The 20,213-nt window shown below is 42.1% G+C and overlaps 1 protein-coding gene across 1 annotated transcript; it reads left to right on the top strand.

The window, feature by feature from the left end:
- The first annotated feature begins 231 nt into the window (after positions 1–231).
- On the top strand, positions 232–20,085 carry LOC308384532 (saxitoxin and tetrodotoxin-binding protein 2-like). Its single transcript, XM_080863053.1, has 6 exons — positions 232–354; positions 777–922; positions 1,012–1,097; positions 2,984–3,124; positions 3,727–3,846; positions 20,030–20,085. The coding sequence occupies exons 1-6, from the start codon at positions 238–240 to the stop codon at positions 20,068–20,070; spliced, it is 651 nt and encodes a 216-aa protein (XP_080719179.1). The 5' UTR covers positions 232–237; the 3' UTR covers positions 20,071–20,085.
- Positions 20,086–20,213: the final 128 nt, after the last annotated feature.

Below are 20,213 nucleotides of genomic sequence, written 5' to 3'. Positions count from 1 at the left end.
CAGTAAAAAAAAACGCAAATCAATACATGTGTAAGTGCTGAACATAATATTTACAGCAGTGTGTGGTTTGCTGCATCCTGCAGTTCAGAGTTCAGTTTATCTTCTATAAAAAAGCAAACAGACTCTTTGGACCAGCTGTGCTCAGTCTGCAGTCTTCATGAGACGCCTCTCTCCGAGTTTACCTCAGAGCTTCTTCCCTCCAGATCTCACAAACACAGCAGGCCCTCCTGATCCAGGATGCAGCTTTTGTTCAGAGTTTTTCTGCTGGCTCTGATTCTGCAGAGCTGCAGTGCTGAAGCTGCCGCAAAGGAATGTGACCTCCCACCGAAGTTGCGACAGGAGGTACTGCACAAGGTGGGAACTCACAGAAACATCTGCCAAGTCACTACTTGTTGACTGATACCTCTTTACAGTGAAAGGAGGCTACAAAAATATATTTGGTAATTTTTCGGTCTGCTGTGCAAAAATCTGCTCAATTAAGGCTAATTTAAAAATAGAGTTTTAAGTACTATGAACATTCAATGCATTCTGGAAAAAAAGCATACAGTCAAGGCAATTACAGCGTAAGAAGGTTAAATGTTTTTCCTTTCTTTAAAATGTCTTCAAGGTATTCATTACATTAAAAAGTATTTGCAGTATTATTTGTATCTCCTATGCAGTTTAAGGGCAGATGCTACCACACGGTTCTACTTTACCTACATTTCAAGTAATATTAGGAAACTGTAATAAATCCAGAAAACAAATGCTTGTGGGTTTACCCTAGTTCCTCCTCACAGGTGTTTGAGTCACGATGGGTTCTGGTGCAAGCGTTCTCAGATTATCCAGCAGGTCTGAGGTTGGTGAAGCATGCCAACAGCTCCCTGATGGAGATGAAGGAGGCATTCAACAATGAAACCTTTCTGTTCATCGAGAGAAACATAGTGTAAGTTTGTCAAACTGAGGACAAACAGCAGTTCAGTACCTGCTTACTTTCTGCAAAAGTTTTTTTTACTTTATTTATTTTGTTTACAGCTCTGGAAAATGTCTTGTGTTTCAAGTCAACATGTCCATTCCTGATCCCGAGACTTCCAACCACAGCATGGTTCTGGACAGCCCTGGTAAGTCCAAAACAGGCCCAGACTAGACCTTTTATTAAGACATTTGGATGTGAAAGCAGCCAGAGAAATGTAATTAAAAGATTTTTCAAAGTATAAAAACAACTTTCCTAATGTTGTTTGATTTTGGTTGGAAGTGAGAGGTTTGTTCTGATGATTCACAGCAATAAAAAGAAAAAACAAACACTAACACTGCTACCATGATGTCTGACCTACTGAGATAACACCACAGAGCACAGCAATGTTCTCAGTATGGCCACAAGGTAGCTAACATACCAGTGGCCAAGAGAGTTAGACCAGAACCTTGTGAAAAGGATTTTTTTTTAAACTTCCACTTTTTATTTATCAAGTGTTAGGTAATTAAAGTTGTCAGTTAGGTTTTTAGAGATCAGAATGTTGACATATTGGTAAAACCTCAACCACAGGAAAATTTTCTTTTAAAATTCCCTTTTGTATATTACAAAATTTGTACTTAAAAAAGGCAGAAATTGGAGTTTCTGATCTCCAAACTAAACTACAGAACTTTTTTTTAGGGGGACGCCTGTCTGTCTGTAGCATCTGATAGGTTTGTAGCTTGAACCTATCTGCTGGAACGTTGAGGACAATATAATTACACAGCAAAGCAAGACACAAGTAGGCAAGCTTCTTCATGTTTCTCGTGCACGGGAGAGAAAACCGGACAGGCGCCGTTCCTTCGCTTGACCCCAGTTGCTCTCGTCCGTTCTCCCGTACCACTGTTCTTTTATTGAGGTTACATGAATCTGCATAGGTTCATTAACATATGACGTCTACATACACACAAAGAGTACCTTGCCTGTGTGTGTGTGTGTGTGTGTGTGTAGGGTCAAGATGTGACCCTGTGAAGACTCTGGTGCTAGCTGGTGCCAGGCGTCTAGCAGATCTATCTGAACAAAGAGCTCTTATACTTAAAGAGATATACGTGTGTTTGGTAACCCATATATCAGCAAGCTAGGAGGTGATCTATGCCAGAACACTCTTTAGAGGAGTGAACGCACTCCCCTCATGAGACATTCTTTCAATCTACAAATGATTATATACTTCTAAGCATATATGAGTAAATGTTTCTAAGCATAAATGACAATCAACAATACAAAACCTAACAGCATCAGTCATGGGGAACTGTCATGGTCCTGGGTCGTGCGACCCGGTGTTTTGTGTTTAGTCTATTTTGATGTTTATTGATTGTTTAGGTTCATTAAGGTAGTCCAGCCATTTGTATATATCACCCTTGCATTACGTCTCCCTTGCCCTTCGTGTGTTTATGTCTGTGCGTCTTGTACTGTCAAGTTCATGCTGTCAGTATTGTCACCTCCCCCTGTACTACGTCTCCCCGGTTCATGTCTCATGTTTCCTGTTTTACTTTGAAGGCCTGCATTCACTGTCAGTGTATTCAGTTTCACTCCTCCTGTCCTGTCGTTAAGTTCATGTGTGTCAGCTGCGTTCCCATGTGTGGCCACTTTCCCTGATCATCCCTCATGTGTATTTAGTCTCTGTGTTTCTTACAGTCTGTGTTGCGTCGTCTGTGTTCCCACCCTCCGTGTTTCCATGCCTGGTCTGTTGTCTTCCAAGCCATAGCCTCACCATCGTTTGTTCCCAGTTTAGGTTTCTGTTTAGCCACGTTATCCCTGCTGTATTTGTACACCTTGTTTTCAGCCATATTAAAGGCTCGCCTTCTGTTAAAGCTCACTCCCGTCTGCTCACTCGTGTACGCACCTGGGTCCATTACACGCATTCTCCACTCGGTCCGTCACAGCAGACCGTGACAGGGAACTACTTAAAGAGGAAAACAAAATCTTCCAACGAGGTCTCAACTGTTAGTCATTATTGTGGTGAGATGTTAATGATTTTTTTAAATGTGTTCCCGTTAGGAGTTATGGAGTTTGGCGGGTTGGTGTCTCCATACAATGATCAGGGCCGAGCAGATGTTTACCAGGGCTGTGCAGACTGTCTGACCGTTGTCTACAGCGGCGTCTTTCAGGGAATTCCAGGAAGGCTGTTGCTCATCTACAGTAAGAATGAAACACCCTAACTTTACAGAGTCATCAGTGAGAAACTGAACAGAAAACTCATGCAAACAGGAGGCAGAAGTGTCCACTGTGCACTCAGCATCACATCATACCAAGTGAAACACAGACAGTGCCCTGAAAGAAATTCTCACTGAAAAAAGGAACATCTGAAAGAATTTGACTGTTTTTAAATGAGCAAATCCTAATAATAATGAAAGTTTCAGAAACTTTAGAGCTGAGAGTTCAACAGGATCATATCGACCAAGGGGACAATCTTCTGAAATGGAAAACACAAAGCAGAACTCAACACACTGAATTTAGCAGGTGCCCCACAGAGTGTTCTCATGAAGCTACAGTATTGTGAAAAGCCTTGAATGTTTCTGAAAAAGCCATGAAAAGGAACTAGACCACAAAACTAACTCCAAATGCAAGAGCACCGTGAATAACAAACCTTCCCCTTTGCTCTTGTTGCTATCTTTCTGTCACAAGTCACTCCTGATGCTCAACTCCACCCAGCCCACCCTGACTGCACTCTCCGTGGATGGTGGACCCCAAGTTTTTTGGTTTTTTTTCAGTGCTTTGAATTGTTTTTCTCTGCCTTTCAGGAAAAGAAGGGAAGCATACGGACACTGATGAGCTGAAGGCGGGTGAGAGCATCCACAGGAAGCTGGCAGAGTGCCTCAAGTTCAATGTTGAGACAACCTTCATATATGATGGCAAGGCAGGTGAGAGAGAAAATCTGGAAATTAGCTAGCATTTACACTACCTGTTGAAAGGGTTAGTGGTGTTAGTGTGAATAATGCCATTTTCTGCAGTTTCTTTGAAACTGCCTTGCACGGGGTTTGAGTTACATTTTCTCATTTTGTGGGTGTGATCCAGTCAGCCGGCACACGCACATAAACACCACTCCAAAAGTTTCCTGAACAGAAGACAAAACAAAATGATTAACTTCTTACTTTTCAGAGTTGTACGAGCCGGGGTTCACTGACTGATGCTACACAACAATCCAGCATCAAATAAGGTTCAGCCACCCTGTTAAATAGGGCACAGATAATGGGCTCATCAGCAGCAGGTGATTGTTGGCAGGTGTAGCTGGCGAGAACAAGAGTTCTCACACACACACACACACACACACACACACACACACACACACACACACACAAAGAGAAACGGTCAAAGGAAAAAGAGAGAGATAGGGAGGCAATAACAGCAGGACCCTGTCAGAACAGGCAACATTTGGTTTGGGGGTTACCACCACGACAGCCACCAACCACCTTTCAGCCGCAGCTCAGTGCAGCAGCTTCGGCAATGGAGGTGCGGAACATGGTCCATTCGGACTCAATGTCCGCAGTCTCCCTCAGAATGCTGCTGAAGCTCTGCCGGAGGTGTACGATAAATATCTCGGAGACCGGGGCACACCCTCACTATACGTTTAGGCGCACCATCTCTGTCCATCGTCCTCCCCCTCCACCTGATTCAACTCACCACCAGGTGGTGATCTGTTGACAGCTCAGCCCCTCTCTTTACATATCCAGAATATGACTAGACACTCGAGTCTGGTGATACGATTACAAAATCGATCATTGACCTGCGGCCCAGAGCGTCCTGGTGCCATGTGCACTTATGGACACTCTTATGTTCGAACATGGTGTTCATTATGGCCAAACCAATTTGTCACATAAAATGACCTCTTCATCTTCTTTCTGCTGCAGCAATGACAGTACTGTTGATGAACTGCCTCTGTGTGAGTACATTGTAACTAGAGATGGCACGATACCACTTTTTTATGTCCGATACCGATATCATAAATTTGGATATCTGCCGATACCGATATGAATCCGATATAGTGTGTTTTTTTTTAAATCAATAAAACGTTTTTTTAATATCTTGCTGCATTTTGTATATGTTTATACTCAAGTTTAAATAAATAACAACACTAAAGCTATTCTGTTATACCTGTATGTAAAAAATACACTGCGCCCAAAATATTTCATAGTTCAGCAATACTGATCAATCTAATAAACTTAAACCTGCTCCATCCTCCCTATTCTGGTATTTTAAAGAGTACTTAGCAGAAATATTAAGCAACCTAAGTAATAGGGTTGCAAGTTCCCAGCAAAAGAAAATAGGGAACCACCCCCCACCCTCCACCTCATGATGCTTAATCGATGTAATCAAATTTAATTTGATGCAGGGGGAAAAATGCACAGAAATAAATTATTTTTTCAAGAATAATTAAATAGATTCAACGTCTTTCTTCAACAGAATTGCAAAATTCACAGATGGTACTTTCCCAAAGGAAAAAGTACTATAGCTTACTAGGGTATATTAGACTTAACAGTTACTATATACAGTAATGGACTTCTATATATTTTACATCAGATTAAAACTTTGGGTGTAAGAGTCAGATAATTATTTATTAAAAGCTAGACATTTTAAATGAGAATAAGAAAGAAAAGTATGTCTTTGTGCCCCCTTTTCCCTGTTCATGCCCTATCGCCCACCTGGCTAAACTTTGCTAGATCTGCCCCTGCATAGTTACCAGCCGTCAGCTGTAGAAAAAGATCCTGGTGTAGAAAGTAATATTAAATAAATTCTAACAACAGCTTATCAAGCTTAAAAGTGCTGCTGTTGTTCAGCCGCTGGTTTCCTCTTTCTGGTGAGAAGTGGGCCAAAAACAAAGAAGACAGACGGAGTCGCGACACAAAAGCCGATCAGCTGATCATTAAGCAGTTTCACGATTGAAGTAGCATCAGGAGAGAGAAAGGCAGTCGCTCCATATATCTGTTAAGCTTAACACTGGAATGCTTTACAAACATTCAGAGATGAACTTACACACTTGCTTTACTTCTCTCTGGGATAACTTCCTCGGAGATGAAATGCTGGTGAGGCTACAAATACACACAGCCGCTCTATCACGTGATGCATACTGCTGCGAGGTGCTACGGTTATGAGCCGAGTTACGCCATGTAGCAAGTTTTGTGAGGTGCTTTTTTGATATTTAATGGATCGATTACATTTTTAATTTCTTGCCGATATCCGATCCAGTAATTTGAGTCAGTATTGGACCGATACCGATACGTAATATCGGATCGGTCCATCTCTAATTATAACATCATGATATCAACAACAATGGACCTGTTTTCACCCTACCCTGTACTGTCATTAATAGACGAGTTAGGAAAATATAACATTTGAAGACAATTGCAGAAAATAGTAATAAAACTAGGATGGGTGATATTGCCCACACATAATATCACAATATTATGATGAGTGATTAAATATTATCAGTGTATTCTCACGATAGCACTAAATTTCACGATATGACAAAATACAGAAAAATACACGGTAGCTTTGAGTGCAATAACTTTATTGTGAAAAATGGGTCCTTTTGGGTCCTTTTCTCTTGTAAAGAGTTCTAGGCCAGCCTGGTCATTTTCCGCGAAGTATGGCATACATCTACTTTGCCGGGGGGCGGGGGGGCGGAGGGTGTGTTCCAACTGCAGGGGAATCACACTCCTCAGCCTCCCTGGGAAAGTCTATGCCAGGGTGCTGGAAAGGAGAGTCTGTCCGTTAGTTGAACCTCGGATACAGGAGGAACAAAGCGGTTTTCGTCCTGGTCGTGGAACACAGGATCAGCTCTTTACCCTCTCAAGGATAAAGTGTGCATGGGAGTTTGATGTCCTTTGATGTAGTCTCTCTCTTCACTTGCATACCCACCACGGAGGCCGTGGAGACTGTCAGAAAACGACTACAAGAAGACAGCTCCTTGGAGGACAGGACCAACTTCACACCCGATCAGATCTGCACACTGTTAGACCTCTGCCTCACCACTACATATTTCAAGTACAACGAAGGCTTTTACAGACAAAAACATGGCTGTGCCATGGGCTCCCCCGTGTAACCTATTGTAGCCAACCTTTACATGGAGGAAGTGGAAAGGAAGGCTCTTGGCTCTTTCAAAGGAAGAGTACCCAGCCACTGGTACAGATATGTGGACGACACCTGGGTCAAAATCAAGACACAAGAAGTGGAATCCTTCACTGCGCACATTAACGCTGTGGATAAAAACATCAAGTTCACCAGGGAAGACACAAAGGACAACTGTTTGCCTTTCCTGGACTGCGCTGTGCACATTGAAGAGAACGGCAAACTCAACATCGAAGTTTACCGGAAGCCCACACACACGGACCAGTACCTCCTTTTTGACTCCCATCACCCTCTGGAGCACAAACTTGGAGTAATTAGGACCCTACACCACCGGGCAGAACATGTTCCCTCTAAGCCCGAAGGAAAAAAGAAGGAACACACACATGTAAAGGAAGCACTCAAAACGTGTGGCTATCCTAAATGGGCGTTTTTAAAGTCAGCAAAGAGGCACAGAAAAGAAGACCAGACACCAGCGAGGGAGGATAAGAAGGACAGACGCAACAACATTGTCATCCCCTATGTAGCCGGTGTATCAGAAAAACTCAGGAGAGTTTTCTCCAAGCATGACATCCCAGTGTATTTCAGACCCAGCAACACGCTCAGACAGAAACTGGTTCACCCAAAAGAAAAAACGCCAAAACACAAACTTAACAATGTGGTGTATGCTGTACAGTGCAGCGAGGAATGCTCAGACCTCTACATTGGAGAGACCAAACAGCCACTTCACAAGCGCATGGCACAACACAGAAGAGCCACCTCCACAGGACAAGACTCAGCAGTCCATCTGCATCTTAAGGATAAAGGACACTCTTTCGAGGATGCCAATGTTCACATTTTGGACAGAGAGGACAGATGGTTTGAAAGAGGAGTGAAAGAAGCCATCTATGTCCACTGTGAGCGACCATCTTTGAACAGAGGCGGGGGTTTACGACACCAAGTCTCTGCCATCTATAATCCAGTTTTGAGATCCCTTCCCAGACGCCTTAACGCCCACTCACATCCTGGGCCATCTGACCTCAGGAATTCGCATGATAAGGTGGGGCCAGGTTTCACAATGAACACACCTGAAACTCTGGCTGATTGGGACCCACACCCAGTTTCACACCTTGGCTCAGGCGATTAGAGGATCATCAGGGGGTCCTTTTGTCCCTCTGTGGGGGGAAACTCCCACTGGGTTTATATCTGGGACTCTCCACCATTTGACCTTAGAACTGAAGAAGCTTCTCGGATGAGAGGTGAAACGTCTTCAAGCAACTTAAAGAAGTCCAGACGCTTTTCTTTGCAAGCTCCTTTGACTACGATGACCTGGATGACTGAGAACCTTCACAGACATGGGAGTTTGCCCAACCAGTCTACATGTGTTTTGTGTACTTGGAGAAGGCATTCGACCGTGTCCCTCTGGGTGTCCTGTGGTAGGTGCTGCGGGAGTATGGGGTGTCTGGCCCATTGCTACGGGCCATTAGATCCCATACAACCCTCACTACCCTCACCTATGGTCACAAGCTGTGGGTAGTGACCGAAAGAACGAGATCACAAATACAAGCGGTGGAAATGAGCTTCCTCCAAAGGGTGGCTGGCCTCTCACCTTAGAGATAGGGTGAGAAGTTCAGCCATCAGGGAGGAGCTCAGAGAAGAGCTGCTGCTCCTTCACATCGAAAGGAGCCAGCTGAGGTGGTTTGGGCATCTGACCAGAATGCCTCCTGGGTGAGGTGTTCCGGGCATATCCCACTGGGAGGAGGCCCCAGGGCAGACCCAGGACAACCTGGAGAGTTTATATCTCTCAGCTGGACTGAGAACGCCTGGGTGTTCCCCCGGACAAGCTGGAGGAGGTGGCTGGGGAGAGGAAGGCCTGGGCTTCTCTGCTTAGGCTGCTGCACCCGCGACCCGGCCACCATGAATCATCATGAATCGTGAATGATGTGATATGGCATACCCCTAATTAGTAATACTAAGATAGTTATTTTTACAGGTGCTCTGATGAAATTTGCAAAAATGGTTGAAAATCAGCTGAACCATTTCCTCAGAATAATTTTCAGTGTGATAGATTTTCTATGTACAACTTGTTCCTGAAAGCAGTGAATGAAGCCCAGCTGTAAAGCTCTAGCAGCTCAGACTGAATATACATATCTTCGTGTGCTGATGCAGAAAATGTCTAAATGTTCTTCTGCTTGATTCTGATCTGCTGCTGAGTCTCTCATTAATCAACATTAAACATTCATCTCTGTGCTACATGAACTTCACTGTGATTTTATTTCATAGCTCACCATTTTATTATCAAAATCTGATGACGTCTCTGAGTGAAGGAAGTGGCACTGGCAGGGATCGTTTTGTTTTGAACAGTAACATGACATGTGTAATGCACGTTTTTATCTGAGTGTGTTTAAGAACCTGAAGTTGAGAGTCTGGTTTAGAGAGAGTTGACTGTCAGTATTGAGACTAACAATAAAGCCATGACCCAAAAACACAGAATCAGAGCAGAAGCCTTCCTATGAAAATCATAAAAGCAAAAATCAATGACTCAGTAGTGTTGCAATGAATCAATTTCATTAGACTGAGCTTCTTTATTGTTCTAACAAATACGAATCAAATAAAATCGAAACAAAAACTTCAGAAACACCATCCTGTCAGATGATGTGGTTTGGTCCCTCATCTGTGGAGACCAGGGCTGTGTAGAGACTTTTAAAGGAGCGGGTGCTCAAAGTTAAAAAAAAGGGGCACATAGAACCAGGCTGAATAACAACAACACACATTCCATCTAGAATCTAATATGGAATCTTATCATACTATATCACTGTCATCAGGTGGGGACAAAGCAAACGTAGGCCATGTTTTACCTGATGGGTACAATGTTGCTCCTGCTGATGATAGTGCTGGAGGGCAGGGCTCCACTGATCTGAGACTGTAGACGTTAAAGAGTCCACAGGAGAGATGGGAGCTGATCAAGTGTTATGAGATAATAATATAATTCAAAGATTGGTGACAGTGCGTGGAACTATAAGGCAACAAACTGTGAGAAAAAACTAGACTCTGCCTGTGACTCACTCTTTGCCTCTCTTCCTTCATCTCATCATCTCATCTATTACTCTCCACTTGCTGTCCATCTGAGAACAAGGCACAATTTGCTGTTGTATTAATCTGTTCTTTAATTATCCACACTCAAAAACTCCTGCACCCAATCCATAATAAAGTAATAATAGAAACCGTTATAGAACCAAAACATTGTGTTTATTATTGTTTTTATACTTGAATATCTCTGCAATGCAACAACTGGTACAGGTGTTATTGTTACCTGTGCTCTTTGTAATCCAGCTGCTGAGGGATCCACAGCCTCACACAGCTCCTTATGTAGTTGTTGCTGTTCTGAGAGTCTATGGTGCATGTGGTGTGATATGCCCATGTAGAAAGGACGGCACTGAGACGCTGGACTTCCGGTATGATGGCGCCTGTGTTTGGCTTTGCCGCTGCCGGCCGTGGTTTCTCTGTGCTGTTTTTGTTCTTTTTGCTTTCGCTTTTTGTCACTAATGTGTTGGCTGCCCTTGTCTATGATCGCCTGACGCTATTATCCATCCGATCCTCTATGATAAGTCAAGATGCCTTATCCTCCTGCGGTATTTTCCATCCTCCGCTGCCGACACCGGTGTCTGGATCTTCGTTAGGTGTCATCAGTGGCGCCTTTCTGTGTCCGCGCAAGTCACGGAGAAGGAGAGGGAAAAGAGCAGGTGTCCAGGTAAAACTCAGACTGTTCTGGAAGCGGGGACTAACTGTGCCTGGATCTATGAGACGGCGCTACCTCAGGAGTGTTCATCCAGACTCTCCTGTTGTTTGGCCTTCCATCCCCGCGGTGAGTGGAATTTATGAACGTCGCGGATCAAACTCTCTGTTTCTTCGTCCCCTAAATCGGGCCGCTTCTGTTAATAATATGTCTTCTACTTCGCTGAGAGTGGCGCTTTTCAACGCTCGATCAATGACTAATAAAACGTTCCTGCTGAACGATTTTATTCTTTCCAAGAAACTGGACTTCTTATTTCTAACCGAAACCTGGCAGCGCGATGGTGACTTTTCATCCTTCATTGAACTCTGTCCGAGTGGGTACTCCTTCATCAGCCAGCCTCGGACGTCGGGTCGAGGAGGAGGTGTCGCTGCGGTGTTTGGAAGCCGGTTTTACTGTCGCGCAGTGTTGGTCGGACATTTTTCATCCTTTGAACTACAGCTGGTTAGAATTGGAAATAAAGATCCATTTTACTGCGCTGTAGTGTATCGTCCACCTGGCCTAAACACTATGTTTTTAAAGGAGTTCAGTGACTTTTTATCCTCGACTTTGAAGCTGTCCAGACTGGTTATAGTCGGGGATTTTAATATACACGTTGATGATGACTCTGACCTCTTTGCCAGAGGTTTCCTTAGCGTCATGGATTCTTTTCATTTTACTCAGCATGTGTCTGGTCCCACACACACCCAAGGACACACACTGGACCTTGTTTTTACTTTAGGTTTAAACATTGATTTTATTTGTACTGAGGACATTTTTATTTCGGATCATCATTGTATTCTTTTTAATCTGTCTTTTCATTTGTCCTTCTCTCCTATTCGACACGTGGTTAGCTCTCGCATTTTAACTTCCTCTAGTGCTGTTAAATTTTCCGATGCTTTTAATTTAGTTTTATCTCCCTATAATGATGTTCATTTTTTAACAAATCCTTTTAATAATCATTGTCTTTGTATTTTAGACAATGTTTGTCCTGTCAAAGTTAGACTAGCTCCGGTTTCAAAGTCGTCTCCCTGGTTAAATGACAGCATTCGCTTCTTAAAGCATTGCTGCCGTAAGGTTGAGCGTTTATGGAGGAAAACGCGTTTGCATGTCCATCTCCTTTATCTAAAGGACCTTTTAGTCTCTTTTAACACTTCAGTTCGAGATGCGAGGGCGGCCTATTTCTCAGACTTAGTGTCTAAGAGCAGAGGTAACCCTAAGGTACTATTCGACACCATTAGTGATATTGTTGCTCCTGCTCCACCTGCTGTCCCAATTTCATCAAATGAAGATTGTGAAAAATTTCTTTCTTTCTTTGTTGAAAAAGTCAGTAACGTGAGGAACAGTATCTCTCCTTCTGTGTCTCTCTTGTCTGCTCCAACTCAAGCTAGGCCTGTAATTTTAGAAAGATTTTTACCTGTGTCCTTACCTGAGCTGGTCAAGTTGGTTAATTCAATGAAAGCATCCTTCTGCTCTCTTGATATTTTACCTGGATCTTTGTTTAAAAATGTCTTTCAGTCTATTGGTCCCTGTGTGCTCACAATTATTAATACCTCACTGGTTTCTGGTCAGGTCCCTGTTTATTGTAAGAATGCTGTTATTCACCCACTGTTAAAAAAAACCTAAGCTTGATGCTTCTCTTCTCAGTAGCTACAGACCGATTTCAAAATTACCGTTCATTTCTAAGATTTTAGAAAAGGTTGTGGCTAAGCAGCTTATAGCTGTTCTAGATGAATACAGCATTCTGGATAAATTCCAATCTGGCTTTCGTAGAGCTCACTCTACTGAAACTACACTTCTTAGAGTCTCCAACGACATTTTAATGAGATGTGATGCAGGAGAATGCTCCGTTCTGTTGATGTTGGACCTGACCTCCGCCTTTGATACTGTGGATCATCATATTCTGCTAGATAGGCTGAGAGACTGGGTGGGTATATCAGGGGCTGCTTTGGACTGGTTTGAATCCTATTTGCATGAACGATCCTTTTCTGTGGCTACCTCTAAGTACAGTTCCTCTTCTACTTTTCTTGCCTATGGTGTGCCACAAGGTTCAGTTTTGGGGCCTTTATTGTTCTTACTGTATTTACTTCCTCTTCAACACTTATTGAGCACTTTTAAGGACATTTCGTATCACTGCTATGCAGATGATATTCAGGTATATATCTCCTTTAAGCCCCATGATGTTTCCAAGCTACAAATTTTGCACAAGTGCATAGACTCCATTAGATGTTGGATGGCTGGAAACTTTCTTCAACTAAATGAGGAGAAGACTGAAGTTCTTGTTTGTGCTCCTAAAACTTTTGTACCTAGTGTTATGGAAAACTTGGGTCCACTTGCTACATTTGCAAAACCGTCTATCAGGAGCCTTGGTGTTAGTATTGACTCAGCTCTGACTTTGGATGCCCATGTAAAATCTTTGGTTCGCTCCTGTTTTTATCATTTGAGAAACATTGCTAAGCTGAGTCCCATTGTATCGCGCTCCGAATTAGAAATTGTCATTCATGCATTTGTTTCATCTCGTCTGGATTATTGTAATTCTTTGTTTACTTGTTTATGTAAAGCCTCTTTGGATCGTCTGCAAGTTGTTCAGAATGCTGCTGCAAAGCTTCTGACCAAGTCCTCCAAGTTTTCCCATGTCACACCCCTGCTGATTCAGCTGCACTGGCTCCCCGTTAAATTCAGGATCCAGTTTAAGGTTTTGACCTTGACTTTCAGGGCCCTGCATGGACAAGCACCAACATATATAAGTGAACTTTTGCATCCATACATTCCCAGCAGGTCCCTGAGGTCATGTGACCAGGGATTGCTTGCTGTCCAGCACACGAGGCTGAAAACAAAAGGCGACAAAGCTTTTGGAACTGTGGCCCCCAGATTGTGGAACTCTCTCCCTTTGAGCCTGAGATCTGTGGACTCAGTGGTCACTTTTAAAAAAACAGCTAAAAACCCATCTTTTTAAACTTGCTTTTAGTTGATTTTTATTTTTAGGTTTTAGCTTCTGTGAAGCACTTTGTGATTTTTATCTTGAAAGGTGCTATATAAATAAAGTTTTACTTACTTACTTACTTACTTGCCTTTACGCTGGGCTCCTTTTTTATTCTATTATTTTCCTTTTTTTTCTCAAAACATAACACTTAACAAAAGACTAATATATATTTCTACAATACAACATCATCAAAGTCTTTCTTTAAAAGTTCTAGCTGAAACCAAATCTGTTATCATGTAGTGGCAATATTGAGATCCCGTTTCTCTTTATTCTTTCGTCTACCTTGTGTTCCTGTTTCTCTTTATTATGTGAATGCCTTACTACATTCACACAATAAAGAGATCCTACACCCGTTTTAAGCACAAAGTTCAGCTTCTTCACCTCTTTTCAGCAGAAAATGAAGCTTCTACATCTGTTTTAAGCTGAAAGTCCAGCTTCTTCACCTCTTTTCAGCAAAAAGTTCAGCTCCTTCAGCTCTTTTTAGCAGAAACTTCAGCTTCTTTACCTCTTTTCAGCAGATAGTTCTGCTTCTTCAGCTGTTTTCAGCAGATTCCACTACACGGCATTCACACTACATTTTTGCAGGAAATGCAACTTTTTCTAGTTCTAGTTGCTCCGTTTCTTTGGTGGTTAACTACTCCCTCAGTTTTCATCCAATTTCTACCATTAAAACTTTAAACTGTTCCGCTCCTTCTGCTAATTCCTGCTATATCTTTGGGTTCTTATAACTTTTGTACTTTTTGAATTATTAAGCTTTTTATGCCATTTTTTGGCCCATTTCGATGAATAGGACCACATTACGAGTGTGCTCACTGATGTTGCTCGCCGGGGTGAGCTGTGTTTTAGCTCAGTGAGATGAGCAGCTGTTTTGAGACTGGGAGGTCTGGGTTTGAATCTCGGCCATGGCAACTTTTTCATGTCTTTTCAACACAAATTTCAGTTTCTTCAACCCTTTTCAGCAGAATTTTCAGGTTCTTCACCTCTTTTCAGCAGAAAGTTTAACTTCATCTTTTTTAAGCACAAATTTTAGTTTCTTCACCTCTATTCAGCAGAAAGTTCTGCTTTTTCAGCAGATTGTACTACATGGCTTTCACACTGGATTTTCGCAGGAAATGCAACTTATTCTAGTTTATTTATTTTTCTCCTTATGGTAACTGAGAGATGAGAGCCATTATATCTCCCTTTTCCCTAACCAAGAACAACAATAACATATAAAAACAGCTTTTTATACAACAGTATCAACTAAAGCTTGTACTTAACAGAGCCTACCTAATACAAAGAAAACAGCACACAGTTGTCATCAACAGCGTGAATAGCAACTGCAACATTCAGTGCTGTTAGCAAGGATTAGAACAATTACAATCTCATAGAGAAACAATAGAATAGAATAGAATAGAATAGAATAGAATAGAATTCAACATTATTGTCATTGCACATGCACAGGTACAGGGCAACGAAATGCAGTTTGCATCCATCCAGAAGTGCTTTAGTGATATAGATATATTACAATATATATTAGCAATAATATAGATATGTGAGTATATTACAGAAATGGGTCTATTATGGTATGCTATAATGTACACGGTATGAGGTATGTTGTGAATATTCTATAACTATAAGTATGTACAGGTTGTAGTGAGTACAAGCTATGTACAGGCTATGAACAGGATATAAATATGAAAAACTATACAGAATATCAAATAATTAACTTTACAGAATCTGAGATATACAGCTATACAGAAATGTGAACTATGCAAGTTGTAAACAGTTGTAGGATTAAAACTTATCAAATGTACAGAATGATTATTTACACAGAGCTATACAGTAGTGCAGTTAAGATAAGTGAGATATAATTTCTACAGAGGCTATATAAAGTGCTAGTGGTTGTGAGTGGTGGTTCAGTCCATGTTATTATTGTGTTTGAGGGTACAGTTGTCCATTGTGGGTGTGTGTATGTTCAGTCCATGTGTTAACATGGGTCAGATGTCAGGAGGCAGAGTTCAGGAGTCTGACAGCTGTGGGGAAGAAGCTGTTCCGGTACCTGGTGGTCTTAGTCCGGAGGCTCCTGTAGCGCCTCCCAGAGGGCAGGAGGGTGAAAAGTCCATGTGATGGGTGACTGGGGTCTTTGATGATTTTCCCAGCCCTTTTCAGACACCGCTTCCTGTAGATGTCTTTTATGGCAGGAAGTGGTGCTCCGGCGATGCGCTGGGCAGTTTTCACGACCCTCTGCAACGCCTTCCGGTCTGAGGCAGAGCAGTTCCCGTACCAGACTGTTATACAGTTGGTCAGGATGCTCTCGATGGTGCAGCGATAGAAGTTCACCAGGATGTCTGAGGACAGGTGGTTCTTCCTCAGAGTCCTCAAGAAGAAGAGGCGCTGGTGAGCCTTCTTGACCAGCTTGGAGCAGTTGGTTGTCTAGATGAGATCCTCGGAGATGTGGAATCCCAGGAACTTGAAGCTGCTCACACGTTCCACAGCCGTCCCCTTAATGTGGATGGGTGGATGTGGGTCAGCATTCCTCCTGTAGTCCACGATGAGCTCCTTGGTCTTCTCGGTGTTAAGCAGCAGGTTGTTTCTGTCGCACCACTCAGCCAGACGATCCACCTTCTCCCTGTAGGCGGCCTCATCGTTGTCACTGATGAGGCCAATCACCGTGGTGTCATCTGCAAACTTAATGATGGTGTTGGAACCATCAGCAGGTCTGCAGTCGTGGGTGAAGAGGGAGTAGAGGAAAGGGCTCATCACACAGCCTTGTGGTACACTGGTGTTCATCGTGATTGTAGATGAACAGTGGTTATCCAGCCGGACATGTTGGGGGCGGTTGGTCAGGAAGTTCAGTAACCATTTGCAGATGAGGGAACTGATGCCCAGGTCTGTCAGTTTCCTGATGAGTTGTGAGGGGTGGATTGTATTGAATGCTGAACTGAAGTCTATAAACAGCATTCTGGCGTAGGTGTTGAACTAAGTGCAAGTCAAAAAGCACCCAACTAACTAACGAGTATTAGCTTAGCATGTTAACTAAAAATTCTACTCGGGAAGAAAGTTAGTACTGATGCATCAAAATGCTTGTAACTTTGAGGGTACAGGTATGTGCTAGTACTGCTTACAATCAAAACAGATGTTGACAATTACCAGTATGAGAATGTTTTCACTAATACACATACAAAATTGACAACACCATCGCTCACAAGCACCTACCACCAGCTTGGGAGTATTTTTCGTTTGCTGAGGCATGCGCTGTGCAGCAATTTGGAACCTTAACCGTTGCAGTTTGGTATTTGTCCACCAGGTGGCTCCAACTATTCACAAAGCACATCAATTTTGAGGAACTTCATTAAGGTGTTTTCTAACTCTGTTACACTTATGTCACTGTTTCCTCCTCATGTCCTTACTGTGCATATCTGGAAAATGATATTTCATGAGTAATAATTAAAAAAAAATCTATACATATAAAACACACACACACACACACACACACATACAGTGACATTTTAAATTATCTCCAGAATACTGTATATACTATGGCCACAACTTTGCATCATAGTGTTGATCCAGAATCCTTCCCTTATTATTTATTCCTAGTGCTATAATAATAATAAAGTAAGAATAAAACATAAAGTAATAAATATAAAATAATGTATTTATGATGATTCAGTTTGTTTGACTATCCTCTCTGTGCAGGCAGAAACTTTATTAAATGTTTAAACTGTAGAGATACAATAATGTTGCTGCTGTAAAATTAGCATTTTGTCCTATTTGAAATATAAATCTAATATAATCTGTTTCTCAATGTATTTTTAAAACAGTGATTTTTCCTAATATCATAATTATAATCATTCATAATTATGTGGATATGCATATTAGATAGTGTTCAGTCAAATATAAGTCCTCCACAAAGGCAGGAAAAGACCTGTAACTTACTTTAAAACTAAACATGTTCCCTAAAACGGTGACAGAGCTACAGACCCCTGACAGCCTTACCCAGCTAGCAGCTGTGACCAGCACTACTTGTGCAGTTAATAACAGGACAGGCAATGTTTGTCACGCTGTTGCACACACAGCACGCTCATTAGTTTCAAATTGTCAGTTGCCACAAAACAACTTACCAATGTGTCCATAATAAGCTAATACTGCTGTGTGCTATAGACTACAGTGTACGCAGTACAGTTACTTACTGGTTTTTGATGCATCAGTCTGCATCTCCCAGTTATTTTGTCTGTTTCTCCTACAGTTTCACACCTCTCAGGCGGAAAAAATGCGCGTGCACTTTGCGAGCTCGTTTCTGGTTCGTAACCAGTGCGCTCTGCTGTCAAGGGCGATCATTGGGTAATGGTAGTCATGTGACTGATGCAAGCCAGATCCTTTAATCTAGCAAAACTATGATTAATAGCTAAATGTTATTATTGACCAATGTTCCCTCTAATTTTTCATGTGTCTGAGCAAACACACAAACTCCCTGAGCGTCCCTTGGACCGCTGTGAGCGACAGCAGATGTGTGCACTGTGGTCACGCCAGCATCTAATCCATCCAAGTTACATGGTTTATTAAAATAATCAAATTACAGCATTTACATTTATGTTAGACTACTTTTAATTAACTGCTTTAGCCCACTTACAATGAAAATGTAAAAAGTCTTGTTCATGATCTGTGTAGTATGTTAACACTATTGGAAGTAAAAATAACTTGAACTCCAATTTTAAAAACACAACTTTCTTTCTTTTTCTTTTTTTCATAAAGCTCTGACTTGTATTATGAGTCTGTGGTCTGGGAGAGAGTCTGTAACTCTCTGTCTGCAAAATATAGTATATAATGACCAATATTGGGCAATTAATTATATAGTTACTTCTTCAAAAAAGTAACTCAGTTTTTTGCAGCTTTTTTTTTAATGCAGCCAAGGTGTTTTTAAATAAACATTTCAAACTATTTACAGAACAATCAGCTGTTCTGCATCAAATCTGATGCCACACAAATTATTTGTGCCACTCCAAAAAGAAATTTCTGTCCACTATGAGATGAAGGAGAACAACAGCCTGATACCTGCAGGCTTGACAACAGCAGATGTATCACTGCTGTAACACTTGTAACACTCAGCAGTCGCCTCATTGTTCTGACATACACAACAAAACTATTGACTACACTACACACTAACTACACGCAATTTGCGCTAAACGTTGCAAATCTCTCACATCTCAAAACACCGCCGTCACTCCTAAAACTTCCCCCCGTGTCTTAACAGCTAGATGCCACGTTGCCATATCATTTTTTGATTGGTCAACATGGTACTTTTTTCGACCAATAGGAAAGCGTGGGGGGTTGGTTTTGTTTTTGCTCACAGGTGTAGAGTGCTTTCGAGCGTTATAAAACGCCGTTTTTACCGTTTCTTCCTGCAGTAAATAAACAACGACAGTATTCAGGAAGAAAAACAAACATTGCAGATATTTTATCATAACTCTGGTTTTACGTGGCCGATCAACACAATTTAAAAACTGCTATAAAGTCCACACTTTGTCCGTCAGTTGTTCCGTCTGTCCTGCTCACATCTCCAGTGGTTGTCCACGTTGTCATTAACGTGGCTTCACTCCACATCAGCCACGCTGCTTTGCTAGTTAAAACACCGGTGTCGGCACATAAGGACGCTGTCATCAACGACGTTGATTAGCTGCGTATATACGAATGTGAATCGCATCATTGGCTGGACTATGGGATAAGGTGGTATCGTTCTAAACACATACAGGAGCAGCCAGTGACTTACTGACTAACACTACAAAACAGAATTGTTGAAATTTTAATTTTAATTTCAATTCAGGTTAGATTATTTTTGTGCACAACGCAGATTTTCTGTGCGCAGAGACCGTGCCAGCAGTGCGCAATTGCGCACGTGTGCAGCTTAGAGGGAACATTGTTATTAAGGGGTACAGGCAGGACTCCACATACACACACACACACACACACACACACACACACACACACGAAAAAAATACTAATAATTTTTTAAAAAAAAATTATAAAAATTTGCCTCAAAAAAAGGGCACTTGGGCCACCCATCAGGGAAGGGGCAGGTGCTCAAGCCCCTTCTGCCCCCACGTCTGCACATGCCTGGTGGGGACAGCTGTTGGTCCAGGCCTGCGTGGAAGAAGGTGGAGTAAAGCCAGTGGTGTCGTTAGGCCTATTTTAGGGGTGCTGAAGCCTCCCTAAAGCTGTGTGGCAGGTCAAATTGCTGACTCAAGTCTTGTCTGTGTTTCTGCAGATTTTTGTCTTGAAAAGAAGGAAGAAGAGAGAGACGCCTGAAGACGACGAGACGAGTTTTAGTTCAGAATCTTGAATTTGATCTGATGACTTTATTTCACTCTGAAGAGTAAAGACTGAACTGTAACCACAAACTTTCAGTTGTGTTTGATTTCAGAGGATACTGTTGAAGTAGTGTGTGTGTG

The sequence above is a fragment of the Rhamphochromis sp. 'chilingali' genome (genome assembly GCF_963969265.1).
Source record: "Rhamphochromis sp. 'chilingali' genome assembly, chromosome: 17".
NCBI classification, from domain to species: Eukaryota; Metazoa; Chordata; class Actinopteri; order Cichliformes; family Cichlidae; genus Rhamphochromis; species Rhamphochromis sp. 'chilingali'.
The sequence above is the reverse complement of the archived record's forward strand: the minus strand, read 5'-3'. Positions and strand labels throughout refer to the sequence as shown.